The 21591-nt window shown below is 46.6% G+C and overlaps 1 protein-coding gene across 3 annotated transcripts in view; it reads right to left on the bottom strand.

Moving 5' to 3' along the window:
• The window catches only part of LOC137635934 (uncharacterized), a 98980-nt gene that overhangs the window by 27258 nt on the left and 50131 nt on the right, over window positions 1–21591 (bottom strand). For all 3 annotated transcript variants that reach the window (XM_068368382.1, XM_068368383.1, XM_068368384.1), the window contains exon 5: window positions 19348–19472. In XM_068368382.1, the coding sequence (XP_068224483.1) occupies window positions 19348–19472 (125 nt within the window). The remainder of the gene's footprint in view (window positions 1–19347; window positions 19473–21591) is intronic.

Genomic DNA, 21591 nt, shown 5'->3' with positions numbered 1-21591 from the left:
CGCAAACGATGGTGAATGATCGCGCGGGCGCACAGGCGAGCGGTCGCGCGGGCGCGCAGGCGAGTGGTCGCGCGGGCGAGTGGGCGCGAGGGTGGGCAGGTAAATGAACGCGTGTCCGAGGCGACGAACGTAAGCGTTGGCGCGACGGCGAGGGAACTCGCTGCCGCGTAGGAGAGGAAGATCGCTGGCGATGTAGATCCACAGGCGATCGATGACGAGCTGGTGAGTGCAGCCGCTCAAGTTGGCGATGGCGCGATGTGGTATGTCGACGCACTGGCGTGCGATGGTGAGCAGCATGCGCAGGTGAATGACCCCGTAATGGTAAGCGATGGCGAGCAGCATGCGCAGGTGAATGATCGCGTGATGGGGTGCGATGGTGATCAGCATCCGCAGGAGGGCGATCGTTCAGGGGCGAGCGATGAGGAGCAGCATGCGCAGGAGGGCGATCGTGCAGGGGTGAGCGATGGCGAGCAGCATGCGCAGGTGGCCGATCGAGTGATGGGGTGCGATGGTGATCAGCATCCGCAGGAGGGCGATCGTGCAGGGTCGAGCGATGGCGAGCAGCATGCGCAGGAGGGCGCTCGTGCAATGGCAAGCGATGGCGAGCAGCATGCGCAGGCGGGCGATCGCACGATGGCGAGCTAGAAGCTGGCGAACCATGTTCCTTCAGGAGCGTTGGAGAACGTTGGCGCGGTAGCTGTCGCTGTTGAATAGGCGATACTAAGATCGCCTGTGCGCGCTGGCAAGCAGGTGAACGCTGGCGAGGAGGTAATCGCTGGCGTGTAGGTGATCGCTGGCGAGCTGGAGATCGCTGGCGAGCAGAAGGTCGACGCGTGTCATGTGAAAGGACAGGTGGCGCGGCGCGTTCACGAGCAGGAACTGGGAGATCGCTGGCGCATTGGCGAACATGTGTTTTTGACACACGCGCAGCACGATGTTGCGTAGCCACAGGACCAGGCAGATGGTGAGTAGGGAGTTCAGCAGGAACTAAAGGGTGGTCAGAGACCGCAGGGCGAAGGTCCTCAAGGAGGGCGGAGCTGTAGGTTGAGGCTGACGAGGAGGGTCCCCCCCGGAGGATGAAGACCCAAAAAGGCGCCTCTTAGTCCCCCTGTAAGGGGAAGGGAGGCCCTTGTGGCGTAGCGGACGGTGAGCCTTACGGCGGAGGCGGCCTCGGGGGAGATCGTCGGGACCATCGGTCCTCCGAAGGGGAGTCTCCGTTAAAGCACTTCCCTCAGAAGGATGCTGAGCAGCAGCCGAGACCGAAGGACTCACTTCCCCCTTCGAAGGATGTACGGAAGGAGGAGGAGAGCCTTTAGCACCATCACCCGCAACAGCACCTGCGGCGGAAGGCCCAGCCACGTCGGAGGCCTCTGTCACCACGACGTCGACAATAGACAGAGGGTCTACCTCTGCTACCACCGGCGACTGCTTAACAGCGGCCCCCAACGAGACAAGGTCAATAAGAGCGACCCTGGAGGGCAAGCCCTTAAGCCCCAGGGACGACCAAATCTGTAAAAGATCATCACTGGATAAGGCATTATCAATAACCTCCCCCGGAGGAGGAGCGGGAACCGCCTCGCTATGGGAGGCGACGCCCTCTCCCCCCACCGAAGGTCGGGCAACAGAACCAGGGCCTGCGCTCCCACTCGGCCGACTCTCCTTAGGAGGCGGACGAGGGGGAGCTTCGGAGGAGGTTTGGGCGGCGGAAGAAGAGTCCCGAGAACCTTCCTCCTTCAAGGCTAACCCCGAAGGAGAACGGTCTCTCTTGGACTTCTTCTTACGCCGACGGCCAAACCTCTCCCACTGGGAGGCAGACCACTCCCTGCACTCACGGCACATGTTCTCCTGGTCACACCGTCGGCCCCGACATTAAGGGCAGAGGGTGTGTGGATCCGTATTTACGTCCGACATGAAAGTCCCACAAGGACGACCGGCAACTCCAGGGCATGTAGGCATTGTAAAGAAATAACTGAAGGTCAACTTCCAACCAACACACACGCTGAAAAGAAAAAGCAGAAAATTAAAGGCTGTCACGAAGGCGATGAGCAGACACGTCTGATCACCGCCGAGCCAAAAGTGAAGTGAAGCAAGTCACCGGTGTGTGGAGGGGGGAGGGGTAGCAAGCTACCCTTCCCCACCCCCCGCTAACTAGCGCGGGGGTAATTAACCCTCGTTAAAACTATTGGCTCGTCATTTCAGCTGCGCTAAAAGTAAACCCTTTGTAAATAGCGTGGTTTGTATTTCGGTTACGGAACAAATACGACTTACATGATTAACGAACCATGACGCAGCATAATAAATCTACGGAAACTTCACTTTTTAGGTTTGAGAATCTTCAATTGAGTGTAGTGATTCCGTGTTGTAACCTCTTTCTTCATTTTAATGATTGAAGTTATGGTCTTTATTCCTTCCTCTTTTGATCAATGCCTTGAAATCTAAGAGCCTGTGAAGGTGGTTTCTCAGTTTAGTTTCGAATCTAATTCAGTCATTGTTCTACCGAAGGCGAGGGAAGAGACCCTTTTCGTATATGGTAGACATGTAAAATCCCTTCAGAATAGTTGACAAAACTGTCCCTTAAGGACGTAACTGATACTTATATTGAATGATTATGTCTCCAATACTCTTCACTCTTCTGTTTATCATTCATTAACCCTTTAACCCCCAGGCTCTTTGGAAATTTCCAACCCTTAACCCCCAAGGGGTTATTTTTTCCCCAGCACATTTTGCAGTACAGTGATACCTCGGTACTCGACCATAATCCGTTCGAGATCCGTGTTCGACCTCCGATTTGTTCGAGTACCGAATTTTTTTTCCCCATAAGAAATAATGGTATATATTCTATTCCGTTCCCAAGCACTCGAACAGGCCCAAAATATTAATAAAACGTGTACCTAAACAACAATAATTATCTAAATGTGTATGAAATTGGTCAGAAAATCCTATAAAACAATTTTAAACCATTTACTGTACTAAAATAAAACAATTTTAAACCATTTTCTGTACTGTAGTGAACATACCTTTGAGCAGCGGTTCGATGGCATACAGGGATGGATGTGGAGAGGATGGAAGGGGGAGGTTACTGCTTGGAAGGAGAGTCCCCTTCCATGATGTGGCGGGGTAGTTCTCCTTCAGGAGTTGTTTCTCTCTCCAATGAAAGGGTGGGCAGATCTATTTCAGGGGTTTCTTCTCTTCTTTGTCTCTTCTTTGGAGGAGAAACAGGCTTTGATGTAGCAGCTTTCTTTTCTTTTGTGAAAAACTGGTCTATTGTTAATTGTTTCTTCCTCCTCTGCAGTATTCTTCGAAAATGATACATGACACTATCATTAAACATATGCACTGCCCGGTTTGCTACTGCAATTTCTGGGTGGTATTTTTCAGCAAAAGCCTGCACATCTGCCCACTTGGAACAAATTTCATTGATGAGAGAACTTGGAACATCCTCCCTTACCTCATCCTCTTCTGAAGATTCCTGCTCCACAATCAGATCCTGCTGCTGTTGTTGTTGCAGGTGCAACAATTCCTCCACAGTCAACTCGGTAGAATGGCTTTCTACAAGCTCATCAATATCATCCTTGTCGACCTCAAGCCCCAAACTCCTGCCCATGACAACAATTTCCTCAACGACATCAGTGTCATCAGAAATTACAGGGGTAGCAGTGCTTGGACCCGCCTCTGGTTGGAAACCTTCAAACTCCCTCTCTGTGACACATGATGGCCACAGCTTATGCCAGGCAGAGTTCAATGTCCTATAGGTCACACCTCGCCAAGCTTGGTCAATCATGTTAACAGAGTTGAGGATGCTGAAGTGTTCCTTCCAGAATTCCTTTAGGGTCAACTTCGTGTCACTGGTCACTTCAAAACACTTTCTGAAAAGGGCCTTGGTATAGAGTTTTTTGAAGTTTGAAATGACCTGTTGGTCCATGGGCTGGAGTATGGGAGTAGTATTGGGGGGCAAGAATTTGATTTTGATAAAGCTGTATTCTTCTTTCAAGTCATCCTCGAGACCTGGAGGATGTGCAGGAGCATTGTCCATAACCAGAAGACATTTCATTGGCAAGCTCTTTTCAATGAGGTAAGCCTTAACCTGGGGGGCAAACACTTCGTTTATCCACTCAGTAAAGAATTGTCTTGTGACCCAAGATTTAGTGTTCGAGCGCCACATAACTGGTAGTGCACTTTTACAAATATTATTTCGTTTGAACACCCGGGGGTTGTCCGAGTGGTACACTAACAAGGGTTTGATCTTGCAATCGCCACTTGCATTTGCACACAGCAACAATGTTAGCCTATCTTTCATTGGCTTGTGACCTGGCATCTTCGTCTCGTCCTTGGTAATGTACGTATTGGCTGGCATTTTCTTCCAAAATAACCCAGTCTCATCACAATTAAAGACTTGTTGTGCGATCAAATTTTGTTCATTTATGTACCGATCGAATTCCCCCACGTATTTATCGGCTGCAATTTGATCCGAACTAGCTGCCTCCCCATGCCTAGTAACACGATGAATACCTGTTCTATTACGAAACTTTTCAAACCAACCCCTGCTCGCTTTAAATGTAAATGAATCACTTTCACTGGTACTCGGACTTTTCTTCACTAATTCTTCATAGATATGCAACGCTTTTTCACAAATGAACGCTTCACTAACACTTTCCCCGGCCAACTGTTTTTCTTTAATAAATATTAAAAGCAACTTTTCCATCTCCTCAATCACTTGTGGCCTTTGCTTAGTTACCGCCGTAACTCCCGTTGCAACATTCGCCTTCTTAATCATTTCTTTATGCTTTAAAAACGTAGAAATGGTCGACTTCGCCATTCCGTATTCTACCGCTAAATCGGACACTCGTACACCATTCTCATATTTCGCTATAATTTCCTTCTTCAACTCGATCGTTGTTCGCACTGTTTTCCTCTTCTCCTTCCCCTTAACACTCATTACTTTCTTGGGACTCATTATGAAAGCTAAAAAAGCAATTAAAAGCACTGAAAATCACTAAATCACAACGAATGCTGATCGCGCGTTGTCTGAGTGACGCTCTCGAGAGAACTGATGCTTCCCGAACAAGCGAGAGTGGCCGAGATGGCGCGATCATCACAAAGCCCATGCGGTCGTCACGTGTTCGGCTGGTCGAGTACCGAATTTTTGGTCGAGCACCGCAGCAAAAATTTCTCGAAAATTTTGGTCGAACTCCGAATTGTTCGAGTATAGAGTCGTTCGACTACCGAGGTATCACTGTATATATATATATCAAATTTGGTACAAGTAAAATTTCAATATCTAGAATTCACGTAAATTTAAAGAAAAGATATATCAATGTAAAACCCAGACATTAAATCACAGATTAAAAGTGTTAATACAAGAGACACTTTAAGAAAAAGTCAAAGTTAACCAACAATAATGACAGAAGTTTGACCAACATATTGGGTTGAAGTATTAATTTGATGGATATCAAAGACCATAAGGAACTGGTTATCCTTTGATGAATTTAGCCAATGAATTCTCTATGGATTAAGTCAGTCTATGGAAAGCGAAGATGACGAAATTGCCCCCAGTCCAGAGGATAGCGGGTTACTAAGAATCTCCCAGTTTATAAATAAAGAAAAATTGAAAATAGGTAATTGGAATCTTAGAACAATGAATCACAATGGTAAGTTAAAGCAAATGGAAAATAAATTCATGATTATCTGGATACCTTACAGGTTGTAAGGGGATTAACAAAGAAATCTTAGACCAAGGCAATTTATATATTTACTCAGGAAGAACAGGTAGAGTTGGAAGAGAAGGGGTAAAATGATGATGACACCAAGAGCAGAAAAGGCATTAACCGTGACAAGAGCTGTAAAATGGAGTTTTTATAATAAAACAAAGTTTTATGAATGGCAGTTATATATATATAGCTTATCTTATCAGAAAAACCTCTCGCTCTGACAAGCTTCTAGATAGTCTGAAGGCAGTCAGTTTCAGAGCGAGGGGATTTTGATAACATAAGCTATATATATATATATATATATATATATATATATATATATATATATATATATATATATATATATATATATATATATATAACTGCCAGGTAAGTTCTATTCATAAAATAGTATATTGCTAAATGCAAAGTCTAAATCAGAGCAGTGCAATATGAGTATTATACAGTAGTTTGCTATGCACCAACAAATAATTCCCCTGAAGAAGGGAAAGATGAATACTGTATATATATATATATATATATATATATATATATATATATATATATATATATATATATATATATATATATATATATATATATATATATATATATATATAAATATATATATATATATATATATATATATATATATATATATATATATATATATATATATATATATATATATATATATATATATATATATATATGTTTGTGTTTGTACACATAGTCCGACACTTGATCTTTCTTATATAGCAACTATTTCATTTTTGGACATGCTTAGCTCTCCACTTCCCTCAGGTAGGGGAGAGGGAGTAGTGATACCCTGGTGATAGAGGGGTACACGTGTTTACATATCTTTCTAAATATTTAGCCCTCATTTTTAAGGGGTCATGTTCACTAGTGTATGCATGTATGTATTTATTTATTTCCATGTAGTCGTCCACTTACGATCCATGTTACTTACGACTGTTTGGGTTTACAACCATTTTTTCAGTGCGATAGTGTGATGATGTCACATGTCGGCCGGAAATAGTACACTAGATTAATCTCTTTTCTTATATAAAAATTAACTGATTTATCTTGGGAAGTTAGTATTTTCTTTTATTGATAATATACAGTCTCCATTTTAAATAAAAATTATATGAATAAACGTTTTAAATCCTGTCAAGTTCAAATCATATGTCTGGTGGTCTATTTCTGTCAGAATCATGGAAAAAGAGCAAGCAAATCAAGTGATTTCCTCTTAAAAGGCTATCGATTAATGTTAGTATTACCATAACCAAAATATTGAGTAACATTATAATGTATTTTATGTGTCTGTATCAGTTGTTATGAATACTAATTAGCCTAAACCTAAAACAACAACTAGGACACAATACTCCCGTATCATATTTTTTTACAAGTTTCATTTTCTTTGTTTCATCTTTGATAATAGATCAATATCTTTCTAATGAAAGTGCACTAATAGGACAAATATTTTCACATCCTTGGTGATAATAATACCAAGATATTCCTCTCGGACCACAGTTTCTATCTCATTATTGAGAGAGAGAGAGAGAGAGAGAGAAAGAGAGAGAGAGAGAGAGAGAGAGAGAGAGAGAGAGAGAGAGAGAGAGAGAGAGAGAGAGAGAGATACTGTAAACAAGGAGTTACAAAGATTTTTGATGTCTCTAAAGACTTTTTAGTCCATCCGCGGAGATTCCATTTGCTCTCTGGTAGAGCAATTTACTTTGAGCATTTAGAGAGTTCTTATGATCTCTAACTTATTCTTGAACTCCCTTACTCAGTTACTGTTTACTGCATCCACTGGAAGTATAATCAAAGAATTTGCTTATTTGTATATAAAGAAATTGCCATATCGAGTGGTGTGTTGTTTCAATTCCAGTTTGTATCCGTTACCTCTAGATTGATTTGTGCTAAGCGTGAATAGATTTTTGTAATCTACATTTGATATTCTTTCAAGAATTTTGAATGCCTGTATTAACCCTTTTACCCCCAAAGGACGTACTGGTACGTTTCCCAAAACTCATCCCTTCACCCCCATGGACGTACCAGTACGTCCTTGCAAAAAACTGCTATCTAAATTTTTTTTTGCATATTTTTGATAATTTTTTGAGAAACTTCAGGCATTTTCCAAAAGAATGAGACCAACCTGACCTCTCTATGATGAAAATTAAGGCTGTTAGAGCAATTTAAAAAAAATATACTGCAGAATGTGCTTGAAAAAAAATAACCCCTGGGGGTTAAGGGTTGTAAATTTCCAAATAGCCTGGGGGTAAAAGGGTTAACTGTCTCTTACTTGTTGAGTTTGTAGATAAAATCAGTTCAAACGTTACATCCTCCGTCTATATTAACCTTGCCATAGTGTCGGAACTAGTTTTCCAGTCTATCTATATCCATCAGAATACTTGGAGCCCAGAATTGTACTCTTTATTCTAGATGGAGTTTTTCTAGTGATGTGTACAGCTGTAGTACAGTGTCTTTGTTTCTGTATTTGAATGGTCTCTTTATGCAACCTATTAGTTTTTGTGCATTCGTTTCAGCTTTCATGCTCTGTTTAGTGAACTTTAAATCCTTGCTATTATTAATACCGAGATCTTCCTCCTAGCCCACACTTTCTATTTCACTACCTAGCAGTGAGTAATCTGATTGTGGGTTACTATAACCTATGTGCATGACTTTGCATTTCTCACAGTCGAGAGGTATTTCCCATTTTCTAGACAATTTTCCTAGCTTCATTAGATTCTCTCTCAGGCTTCTACATTATCTGAGTTCACAGCATTTATGCTTAAAGGTTAAAGGTGACTGGTTTCAGTTCCGGTTCCATCAGAATAGATGCTCACCAGAACGTCAGGTGGGAAAGCCCAACCCCCTACTGTGGTGCCCTATCATAGCAGTACTGTAGCCTCCCCAGTTAACAGCTTAAACTCACAGTCCTGGGTGGGGATCAATCTCTTGCCATGCGAATGCTAGGCGAACACGTTGCCACTGTACTAGCTGGGAGGTTGGTATCGTCGACCAATTTGAAAGAGAGAGAGAGAGAGAGAGAGAGAGAGAGAGAGAGAGAGAGAGAGAGAGAGAGAGAGAGAGAGAGAGAGAGAGAGAGAGAGAGAGAGAGAGAGAGAGAGAGAGAGCATCTTCAAAATATAATTAATAATAACAACTAATAATAAACATAATGGTGCTGATGTAATATTCATTACGAAGCTATTTTGAATAAATTAAAGAGAAATTATATAAATGACACTCTTAATTGTTATTCGTATGTGTGCATAATCATAATATGTTCGCGTGACCTTGAAATCAGCTGATGACCATCAATGATAAAATAAAAGAAATTGTTGATTATTGAAATGCTCCCAAAATTGAAAAAATTTATAAATAGCAATTAAACATAATAATATGAATTGAAATGCAAAGGCATAAGATGAACTAAAAATTAGATACTATATGAGGCTTTAAAAAGAACTACTCGTACACACGAGAGAGAGAGAGAGAGAGAGAGAGAGAGAGAGAGAGAGAGAGAGAGAGAGAGAGAGAGAATGTATTCGTAAGATTAATAATAAAGGCTATAAACAAACTTTAAAAATTATGATATAATCTTAACATATTGTTGCTGATGAAATAGTCATCATGATGATATTTTGAATATGTAAAGAAATTATATAAACGATATGCCTTGTTATTGCGTGAGCTCAGTTTCTCGATACGGTAGCGGGACCTTGAGATCAGATGATCAAAACCAAACATAAAAAATGGTAATTGTTGATTATTAATATCCATCCAAAATTTAAAAATAGAATACTTAAATGCTTTAATAGAGTATATGGTATCTTATGACACAGGAAAATTAAATAATGAAGTACAGTAAGAAACTATTGGTAAAATGACAAATTCGAAGATAATTTGTATTTTTCCTAACCATACAAACCTTAGCTATTTACAAAGGGGTTACTTTTAGCGCAGCTGAAATTACGAGCCAATAGTTTTAACGAGGGTTAATTACCCCCACGCTAGTCAGCGGGGGGTGGGGAAGGGTAGCTTGCTACCCCTCCCCCCTCCACACACCGGTGACTTGCTTCACTTCACTTAGAGGTAGGACTTGACTTGGGGGTCAGGGATGGCGGGCACATATGTGTAAATAGCTAAGGTTTGTATGGTTAGGAAAAATACAAATTATCTTCGAATTTGTCATTTGTTCCGTAACCGAAATACAAACCACGCTATTTACTAAGGCTGACTTACCCCTTAGGATGGGTGGAAAGTCCCCAGCCTTACTGACTTCGGCTTGCCCGGGGGCTCGATCCCTCAGTGAGCAGCACTAGAGAGAGGGAGCCCCTGTACCTCACAAGTTCCTAGCATCGCTAGGAACGAGTGGCCTACATAAGCAGTGTGAGGAGGAGAGTGTGACTCATCCTATGAAGTTGACCGTGAGACCTTCAGATAGGAATTCTAGGATAGGACGTTCCCCATACCACCTCGTCAGGGTATGGGAGAAGCAACAGTATTAAGCTTAATACTAGGAGCACAAAGAAGCATGGGTTACCTGCAGAGGTCGAGGTCAGCTATGCGAGGACCAGGATGCTGCTTCCCCAAGAGAGGGGAGAATGAAGAAAGAAGTAAGGGTCAGACATACTCTTTCATTCACGCAGACTAAGACCGGGTAACAACGCCCTCAACCTACTGCTACTTGTCCAAAAAGGAGCCTGAGGTTAGACCAGCTGTTGTGCAGCCACCACAGGGCCGATAGAAAACGTATCGAGGCTCCTGTGGGTCACGTCTTGCAGGTAGTGGGCTGTGAAGGTCGTTTGACGCTTCCAGACCCCAGCTTGAAGTACCTGCGTCACAGAGAAGTTTCTCTTGAAGGCCAGGGATGTAGCAATACCCCTGACATCGTGGGCCCGAGGGCGACGTGACGGAGGAGGGTCAGGATTCAGGGCATGGTAGATAACCCTTCGAATCCAAGCTGAGATGGTGTTCCTGGTGACCCTCCTCTTTGTCCTGCCTGTGCTCACAAACAAAGCTCGCACATGAGGACGGACTGCAGCCGTTCTCTTCAAGTAGTGCCTCAGACACCTCACTGGACATAGTAGCAGTTGGTCTGGGTCGTTTGTTACAGAACGGAGACTCGCGATCCTGAAAGAGTCGAACCGAGGATCCGGCACTCCAGGATTCTGAGTCTTGGCCACAAACTCAGGGACGAACCTGAACGTTACCTCCCCCCATCCCCTTGAATGGGCGATGTCGTACGAGAGACCATGAAGTTCACTAACTCGCTTGGCCGAGGCCAAGGCGAGTAGGAAAGCCGTCTTCCAAGACAGGTGGCGATCGGAGGCCTGGCATAATGGCTCGAAGGGAGGTCTCTTAAGAGACCTGAGGACTCGAACCACGTTCCAAGGAGGGGGTCTCACTTCCGACTGGGGGCAGGTAAGCTCATAGCTACGTATGAGTAAAGAGAGTTCTAGCGATGAAGAAATATCCACGCCCTTCAATCTGAAGGCCAAGCTTAAGGCTGAGCGATAGCCTTTCACTGCCGAGACAGAAAGGCGCATTTCTTCTCGCAGATACACGAGGAAGTCCGCTATTGCTGGAATAGTGGCATCGAGTGGAGAGATACCCCTTCCACGACACCAACCACAAAAGACTCTCCACTTTGCTTGGTAGACTCCCTCAGAGGACCTTCGCAGGTGCCGAGACATTCTCTCCGCAACCTGTTGCGAAAAGCCTCTCTCCGCGAGGAGACACTGGATAGTCTCCAACCATGAAGCCGAAGCGAGGCTACGGCCCTGTGAGGAACGCCGGAGTGGGGTTGTCTGAGAAGCTCATGTCGTGGAGGAAGCTCCCTTGGGAGTTCCGTCAGGAGTTGCAGAAGGTCCGGAAACCATTCCGCGTGATGCCATAGCGGAGCTACTAGAGTCATCGAACAGTTGACCGATAGTCTGGTCCTGTTGAGCACCCTTCTCATCAGACAGAATGGTGGGAAGGCGTACACGTCGATGTTGTCCCACCGTTGCTGGAAAGCATCTTGCCATAGTGCCTTGGGGTCCGGGACTGGTGAGCAGTACAGGGGCAGCTTGAAGTTCAAGGCTGTCGCGAACAAGTCCACAGTCGGGGAACCCCACAAAGTCAGGACTTTGTTGGCTATCTGAGGATCCAAAGACCACTCGGTACTCACTATCTGCGAAGCCCTGCTCAGACTGTCGGCGAGCACATTCCTCTTGCCAGGAATGAAGCGAGCTGATAGTGTTATCGAGTGGGTTTCGGTCCACCTCAGAGTCTCTACTGCAAGATGGGATAGCTGTTGCGAAAAAGTGCCTCCCTGCTTGTTGATATAAGCCACTACCGTGGTGTTGTCGCTCATCACCACCACGGAGTGACCTGCCAGGGACCGTTGGAACTGCTGAAGAGCCAGAAAGACGGCCTTCAATTCTAGCAGGTTGATGTGTAGGCACTTTTCTGATTCTGACCAAAGGCCTGAGGCCCTCTGGTTCAGAACGTGCGCCCCCCACCCTTCTTTTGACGCGTCCGAAAACAGAGTCAATTTCAGGGGGAGGACGAGAAGACTCACTCCCTTCCGCAGGTTCTCGTCGGCCAGCCACCACCGCAAGTCCGTCTGTTCCAGAGACCCCATTGGGATCAGAATGTCCGGGGAATCGGATCCTTGATTCCACCGGGACTTGAGCCGCCATTGAAGGGATCTCATCCTGAGGCGGCTGTTTGGAACCAGACGGGCCAGGGAGGATAGGTGGCCTAAGAGACGCAACCACGATTGGGAGGGGAGTTCTTTTCGCCTGAGGAAAGGTTCCGCCACCCTCCTCAGCCTTGCTATCCGGTCGTCTGATGGAAAGGCTTTGTGGAGATTGGTGTCTATTAGCATGCCTAGATAAACCCGTCGTTGGGACGGCTGCAGAGAGGACTTCTCGAGGTTTACCACGATCCCCAGATCCTGGCAAAGATCCAGAAGCCTGTCTCGGTTCCGAAGAAGGGTCGACTCCGAGTCTGCTAGGATCAGCCAATCGTCCAGGTAACAAAGGAGACGAATGCCGTTCCTGTGCGCCCAAGATGAAATCAGGGTGAACACTCTGGTGAACACCTGAGGAGCTGTGGAGAGACCGAAACACAGCACCTTGAACTGGTAGATCTTGACGTCTAGGCAGAATCTCAGGTACTTCCTGGAAGACGGATGGATTGGGATCTGGAAGTACGCGTCCTTTAGATCCAGTGTACACATGAAGTCTTGTGGTCTCACCGCAAGTCTGACCGTGTCTGCTGTCTCCATGCTGAACCGGGTTTGTTTGACAAACCTGTTCAGAGCTGAGAGATCGATGACGGGTCTCCAGCCTCCAGTAGTCTTCTTTACAAGAAAGAGTCGACTGAAGAAGCCTGGGGAGCTGTCCACGACCTCCTGGAGAGCACCCTTCTCGAGCATGGTCTCGACTTCGGCCTGAAGGGCCAGCCCCTTTGCCGATCCCGTGGCATAGGAGCTCAACGACACTGGATTCGCTGTCAGGGGAGGTTGAGATGTCGTGAACGGGACGCGATAACCTTGGCCGATCACTGAGACCGTCCAAGCATCGGCCCCGTGTTGATGCCACCTGCGGACGCAACGCTGAAGGCATCCCCCCACAGGTGGACATGCAGGGGGACTGCCACCCCTAGGGCTTGCGGCCGCGGCCGCCACCCCTAGGAGTCTTGCCTCCCCTGGAGGACTTACCGCCCCTCTTGACCTTGGCTGGAAAGGGCTGGGGCTTAGACACCACTCTCTTAGCTGCCGGTGCCTGTTTGGGAGCCTTACGAGGCTGTTGCTGCTGTTGTGGCGGGGCTGGAGGCTTATAGGGCCGAGTTGTAAGGGCCCTGTGGAGGAGGGAGTCCGTGCTGGATTTCCTCCACCTCTCAGCCGTTCGCTCCATGTCTTGAGGCTCAAACAGGCTCTCCCCCAGAAGGGAAGCATGTCGGAGCCTACACACATCTACGGCGGGGACCTTCGGATGGAATCTCTCGGACACAGCATCGCGACGCTTCAACACCGAGTTGGCCCACAGGGTGGTAACCTGGTGGGCCAAAAACTCGATGGAGCGGGTGCCCGAGAGCAAGAAGGTCTCTAGGGCCTTCCTATTGGTCTCCTTGGACAAGTCCTCCGATCGCAATAGGATGCCCAGAGATCCTAGCCAGAAGTCCAGCCACGAAGTGGCCTGCATGGCACACTTAGCGATCTTCTCGTGGTTAAGGATCTCTGCCGCCGAGAACGACACCTGCCGGGCAGAGAGTTTCTCAAGGGGAACTCCCTTCGCCAGCTCCTCCACAGAGTGATGGAGAGGAAGAGCGAGGTTGTGCTCACCCAGGATCTCGAAATACCTCCTCTGCTGAAGGCGAGGAGGAGGGATGAGCTTGTTCCCGGCAGTGGAACGACTGGAGGAGGCAAGAAGTGCGAGCTGAGCGTTGGCCCTAGCCCTGGCACTCTTCAGCCCCCGAGACCAGGGCAGAGCTGCACTGGACTTAGGGGCCTTCCGAACGTCAAACACTTCATCCAGAATCGTGTCTTTGCCTTCACGGGGGGCGATGACTGGATCCGTAAGTCTGTTAAGTTGCCTTATCAGGCTTAGAACCTGCCAGAAGGCATGTTCTGATTCTTGCTGTTCTCCTCCCTGCGGGCTGGCAGCTAAGTCTCCTGCCCCAGGAATCTCTTCCTGGGGTGATACGTGGACATTCCCCTGGGTAGTCGTGGGTTCCTGACGAATCCTTGCAGAGGATTTAGGGACGGTCTTGGAATCCTTGGATTCCCTCCTGGGAGGGATACAGGATCCCAACAATGAGGTTCGAGGGGCCCCTTCCTCACGAGACGATTCTCCTGCCTGAAGCGAAGTCTCCTCCCCCTGGTGCCGAGGGGAAGACTACCGCCCCACTGGACTCACCTGAGGACGGAAAGGCCTCGTCCACGGGAGAAGGAGAGAGTACTCGTGCAGGAGAAGGGACCTTCGCGACCGACCTCTTGGGAACCAACTTCGCCCCGGGGGAAGTCACCACGAAGTCCACTCCTCTCTTTCTCTTCAGCGTAGGAGAGACAGCCGTTGGTTTGTTACCCTGGCCGCCGAGTGCTGGTTTCATAACCCTCACTAACGCCCGTGCCAGCGGACCAAACCAAGTCTGCTGCTCCAAGGACACAGAGTCCGAAATCCTCGCTAAAGGGAATGGGATCGGGCGATCCTTTGGAGTGGACACGACGGTACCTGCCTGAAAAGAAGGTGGGGAAGAATGCTGTACTAACCTCTCTTCGTCCTGCACTACCAACCTGTGTTTGGATGGAGGTGATCCCGAGTGCCGTCTAGGAGCACGCGTTCCTGCTGCTACCACCGGCTGTGGAATTCGCCGCGAACGATGGTCGCGCGAAGGCGAATGGTCGCGCGGGCGCACAGGCGAGCGGTCGCGCGGGCGCGCAGGCGAGCGGTCGCGCGGGCGCGCAGGCGAGTGGTCGCGTGGGCGCGAAGGTGGGCAGGTAAATGAACGCGTGTCCGAGGCGACGAACGTAAGCGTTGGCGCGACGGCGAGGGAACTCGCTGCCGCGTAGGTGAGGAAGATCGCTGGCGATGTAGATCCACAGGCGATCGATGACGAGCTGGTGAGTGCAGCCGCTCAAGTTGGCGATGGCGCGATGTGGTATGTCGACGCACTGGCGTGCGATGGTGAGCAGCATGCGCAGGTGAATGACCACGTAATGGTAAGCGATGGCGAGCAGCATGCGCAGGTGAATGATCGCGTGATGGGGTGCGATGGTGATCAGCATCCGCAGGAGGGCGATCGTTCAGGGGCGAGCGATGAGGAGCAGCATGCGCAGGAGGGCGATCGTGCAGGGGTGAGCGATGGCGAGCAGCATGCGCAGGTGGCCGATCGCGTGATGGGGTGAGATGGTGATCAGCATGCGCAGGAGGGCGATCGTGCAGGGTCGAGCGATGGCGAGCAGCATGCGCAGGAGGGCGATCGTGCAATGGCAAGCGATGGCGAGCAGCATGCGCAGGCGGGCGATCGCGCGATGGCGAGCTAGAAGCTGGCGAACCATGTTCCTTCAGGAGCGTTGGAGAACGTTGGCGCGGTAGCTGTCGCTGTTGAATAGGCGATACTAAGATCGCCTGTCGCGCTGGCAAGCAGGTGAACGCTGGCGAGGAGGTAATCGCTGGCGTGTAGGTGATCGCTGGCGAGCTGGAGATCGCTGGCGAGCAGAAGGTCGACGCGTGTCATGTGAAAGGACAGGTGGCGCGGCGCGTTCACGAGCAGGAACTGGGAGATCGCTGGCGCGTTGGCGAACATGTGTTTTTGACACACCCACAGCACGATGTTGCGTAGCCACAGGACCAGGCAGATGGTGAGCAGGGAGTTCAGCAGGAACTAAAGGGTGGTCAGAGACCGCAGGGCGAAGGTCCTCAAATGAGCGCTGACGCTCGGAAGAGAGCTGACGAGCAGGAGAGCGCTGGCGAGGGGGGCGAACATTAGGAGAGAGCCGACGAGCAGGAGAGTCTTGGCGAGCAGGAGATCGTCGACGAGCAGGAGAGCGCTGGCGAGCAATAGAGCGCTTCACTGCTCGCATAAGGGAAGGATCCCTTAGCCCCGAAGGGAACGCTGCCCGTCGGGTGACGAGTTCTCCAGAAGGCGAAGATCTGGCAGGAGATGGTGAGCGGTCTGCAGAGAGGTTCAAGGAGGGCGGAGCTGTAGGTTGAGGCTGACGAGGAGGGTCCCCCCCGGAGGATGAAGACCCAAAAAGGCGCCTCTTAGTCCCCCTGTAAGGGGAAGGGAGGCCCTTGTGGCGTAGCGGACGGTGAGCCTTACGGCGGAGGCGGCCTCGGGGGAGATCGTCGGGACCATCGGTCCTCCGAAGGGGAGTCTCCGTTAAAGCACTTCCCTCAGAAGGATGCTGAGCAGCAGCCGAGACCGAAGGACTCACTTCCCCCTTCGAAGGATGTACGGAAGGAGGAGGAGAGCCTTTAGCACCATCACCCGCAACAGCACCTGCGGCGGAAGGCCCAGCCACGTCGGAGGCCTCTGTCACCACGACGTCGACAATAGACAGAGGGTCTACCTCTGCTACCACCGGCGACTGCTTAACAGCGGCCCCCAACGAGACAAGGTCAATAAGAGCGACCCTGGAGGGCAAGCCCTTAAGCCCCAGGGATGACCAAATCTGTAAAAGATCATCACTGGATAAGGCATTATCAATAACCTCCCCCAGAGGAGGAGGGGGAACCGCCTCGCTATGGGAGGCGACGCCCTCTCCCCCCACCGAAGGTCGGGAAACAGAACAAGGGCCTGCGCTCCCACTCGGCCGACTCTCCTTAGGAGGCGGACGAGGGGGAGCTTCGGAGGAGGTTTGGGCGGCGGAAGAAGAGTCCCGAGAACCTTCCTCCTTCAAGGCTAACCCCGGAGGAGAACGGTCTCTCTTGGACTTCTTCTTACGCCGACGGCCAAACCTCTCCCACTGGGAGGCAGACCACTCCCTGCACTCACGGCACATGTTCTCCTGGTCACACCGTCGGCCCCGACCTTGAGGGCAGAGGGTGTGTGGATCCGTATTTACGTCCGACATGAAAGTCCCACAAGGACGACCGGCAACTCCAGGGCATGTAGGCATTGTAAAGAAATAACTGAAGGTCAACTTCCAACCAACACACACGCTGAAAAGAAAAAGCAGAAAATTAAAGGCTGTCACGAAGGCGATGAGCAGACACGTCTGATCACCGCCGAGCCAAAAGTGAAGTGAAGCAAGTCACCGGTGTGTGGAGGGGGGAGGGGTAGCAAGCTACCCTTCCCCACCCCCCGCTAACTAGCGCGGGGGTAATTAACCCTCGTTAAAACTATTGGCTCGTCATTTCAGCTGCGCTAAAAGTAAACCCTTTGTAAATAGCGTGGTTTGTATTTTGGTTACGGAACAAATACGACTTACATGATTAACGAACCATGACGCAGCATAATAAATCTACGGAAACTTCACATTTTAGGTTTGAGAATCTTCAATTGAGTGTAGTGATTCCGTGTTGTAACCTCTTTCTTCATTTTAATGATTGAAGTTATGGTCTTTATTCCTTCCTCTTTTGATCAATGCCTTGAAATCTAAGAGCCTGTGAAGGTGGTTTCTCAGTTTAGTTTCGAATCTAATTCAGTCATTGTTCTACCGAAGGCGAGGGAAGAGACCCTTTTCGTATATGGTAGACATGTAAAATCCCTTCAGAATAGTTGACAAAACTGTCCCTTAAGGACGTAACTGATACTTATATTGAATGATTAAGTCTCCAATACTCTTCACTCTTCTGTTTATCATTCATTAACTCTTTAACCCCCAGGCTCTTTGGAAATTTCCAACCCTTAACCCCCAAGTGGTTATTTTTTCCCCAGCACATTTTGCAGTATATATTTTTTTTAAATTGCACTAACAGCCTTAATTTTTGTCATAGAGAGGTCAGGTTGGTCTCATTCTCTTGGAAAATGCCTGAATTTTAAAAAAAATTATCAAAAATATAAAAAAAAAAATTTTTTATAGCATTTTTTTGCAAGGACGTACCGGTACGTCCATGGGGGTAAAAGGGTTAATAATGGTCTTCAAATTTTCTCATCGCATCATCTGTCTCCTTTTCTGGGCTTGGGATATGTAGCTTACAATTTAGATACCAGTCAGGGCTCTTCGCATTGATAAAAGGAATCCATAACCCTTTTTCCCCCGGGGTATTTGGAAATTTCCAACCCTTAACCCCCAGGGGTTATTTTTTTCAAGCACATTTTGCAGTATATATTTTTGTTGAATTGCACTAACAGCCTTAATTTTTGTCATAGAGAGGTCAGGTTGGTCTCATTCTCTTGGAAAATGCCTGAATTTTCTGAAAAAATTATCAAAAATATGAAAAAAAAAATTTATAGCATTTTTTTGCAAGGACGTACCAGTACGTCTATGGGGGTAAAGGGATGGCTTTTGTGAAACGTACCAGTACGTCCTTTGGGGGTAAAAGGGTTAAGAATCACCCAATTACTGTACATCTAAATATCTAAATGCAAACTTTAAATTCACACTCACACTATAACGTGTAAACCCTTTTTTAGTTTTTTTATTTACTAAATCATAGTATCTTAAATACAATCACTTTAATAATAAGTCTTATAAAGAATAATCTGAACTTTTAAAAAATCATGAATCCAACCACGTGGGGACGCAAAGGGTCGGACAGGATGTGAGAGAGAGCGGCGAGATGTGAACTACACTGCGACCAGAAGCTTACTGACGACCCAGACCTAGCTCCATGCTCTCGCACGCTGACCCGGGTCGCCTCAGGGCGAGATTCCATCCGCCACAGAGGGATCCACTAGAGAAAACGGAGATAGGGGAAACTACACAAAATTCTGGTCGGTTGGGAGGAGAATCCCACCCGGGTCGCCTCAGGGCGAGTATCCATCCGCCACAGAGGGACCCACTAGAGAAAACGGAGATAGGGGAAACTACACAAAATTCTGGTCGGTTGGGAGAATCCCAGATACTCCTAAGAAAGTAGTTCGAGGTAAGTACTCCGTGTTGGAACAACTGAGCTTTTAAAAAATCATGAATCCTAAATACCATTCTAAAGAATAAAGATTATTCACCATTAAAAAATATTTACACTAGCAAAATCATATAAATACTCACCCCATATAAAACAGCACCTAGTCTAGAGCCAATATCCAGTAATATAGTGTCCTCTGGTATCGGTGGAAGCAATGCCCGAAATATATATGCTAATCTTTCTCTTGAAGCAGAATGGCTGATGTAGGCTGAAAAGAATAAAAAGAGAATGATCTACTGGTTCTAACCCATAAAATAAGAGTACAGGTCTGTCTGTCTGTATGTATACATAGATATATGTATGACACATACACACACACACACACATATATATATATATATATATATATATATATATATATATATATATATATATATATACATATATATATATATATATATATATATATATATATATATATATATATATATATATATATATATATATATATATATATATATATATATATATATATATACATATACATATATATATATGACCAGCAGCAATAGCTAGTCCAACGCAAGACAAAGGTCTTAGATATAACCTTCCACTCCTGTCTGTTTTTAGTCTTTTTTATGAGTTTATACCAACAAATTTTCATAGCTCACCAATCCATCGTTCCCTATTCCTTCCCTAGTTTCTTTTGCCATCTTTAGGGTCCCAGTTTGTTATTCTTAATGTCCATCTGTTATTTGCCATTCTCATTATATGTCCTGATCATCTCCATTTCTTTTTCATACATGTTAGAATATCCTCTACTTAAGCTTGCTCTCATATCCATAATCTTTTTCTGTTTGATAGTGTTATTCCCATCACTATTCTTCCAATAGCTCTTTTAGTTGTAACTAACTTATGTTCTAAGGCTTTGGTTAGGCTCAAGTTTATAATGTATGGGTTAATACAACACTGGTAGGACCATCTGATTAAATACATTTCTTTTTAGAGGTAGGGGTATTTTAGTTTTCATCTCATTTTGTTTACCAAAAGGTCTCCATCCCATGCTTATCCGTATTTTGATTTTGGGCTCATAAAATCTATCTATCTATCTATCTATCTATCTATATATATATATGTATACCAGCATATGCCAATGCTGATAAAAAACACAAAAGGAAACACCAAGGAAGGATGGGGGGATACCATATACATGCCACACTTTAGAACAATAAAATGTTATTTTCATTAGTAAAATAAATTTTTGAATATACTTACCCGATAATCATGTAGCTGTCAACTCCGTTGCCCGACAGAAATCTACGGACGGGATACGCCAGCGATCGCTATACAAGAGGGGGGTGTACTCACCAGCGCCATCTGTGGTCAGGTACTCCAGTACTTCTTGTCAACACCACCTCAATTTTTCCCTCGGTCCACTGGTTCTCTATGGGGAGGAAGGGTGGGTCAATTAAATCATGATTATCGGGTAAGTATATTCAAAAATTTATTTTACTAATGAAAATAACATTTTTCAATATTAATCTTACCCGATAATCATGTAGCTGATTCACACCCAGGGGGGTGGGTGAAAACCAGTGTACATGTTAATCAAGAAGCTAAGTATCCCGTATTTCATTTTATCAGTTATTCAAAATAACAAATGAAATTATAAGTACCTGGTAAGGAAGTCGACTTGAACCATTACTCTGCCTTTAATAAGTACGTCTTCCTTACTGAGCGCAGCGGTCCTCTTAGGAGGCTGAACAACTCTTAGGTGCTGAAGTATAAAGGGCTGCAACCCATACTAAAGGACCTCAACACAACCTCTAACCTAGGCGCTTCTCAAGAAAGAATTGACCACCCGCCAAATCAACTAGGATGCGGAAGGCTTCTTAGCCCACCGTAACAACCCAAAACAACAATAAAAGCATTCAAGAGAAAGGTTAAAAAGGTTATGGGATTATGGGAATGTAGTGGTTGAGCCCTCACCTACTACTGCACTCGCTGCTACGAATGGTCCCAGGGTGTAGCAGTTCTCGTAAAGAGACTGGACATCTTTGAGATAGAATGATGCAAACACTGACTTGCTCCTCCAATAGGTTGCATCCATAATACTCTGCAGAGAACGGTTCTGTTTGAAGGCCACTGAAGTAGCCACAGCTCTCACTTCATGTGTCCTTACCTTCAGCAAAGCAAGGTCTTCATCCTTCATGTGAGAATGAGCTTCTCTAATCAGAAGCCTTATGTAATAAGAAACTGCGTTCTTAGACATAGGCAACGAAGGTTTCTTAATAGCACACCATAAGGCCTCTGATTGTCCTCGTAAAGGTTTTGACCTTTTAAGATAGTACTTAAGAGCTCTGACAGGGCAAAGAACTCTCTCCAGT

The sequence above is a fragment of the Palaemon carinicauda genome, unplaced genomic scaffold, assembly GCF_036898095.1.
Source record: "Palaemon carinicauda isolate YSFRI2023 unplaced genomic scaffold, ASM3689809v2 scaffold2, whole genome shotgun sequence".
NCBI lineage: Eukaryota > Metazoa > Arthropoda > Malacostraca > Decapoda > Palaemonidae > Palaemon > Palaemon carinicauda.
Note: the sequence above shows the minus strand (reverse complement) of the source record. Positions and strands in the feature narration are given on the sequence as shown.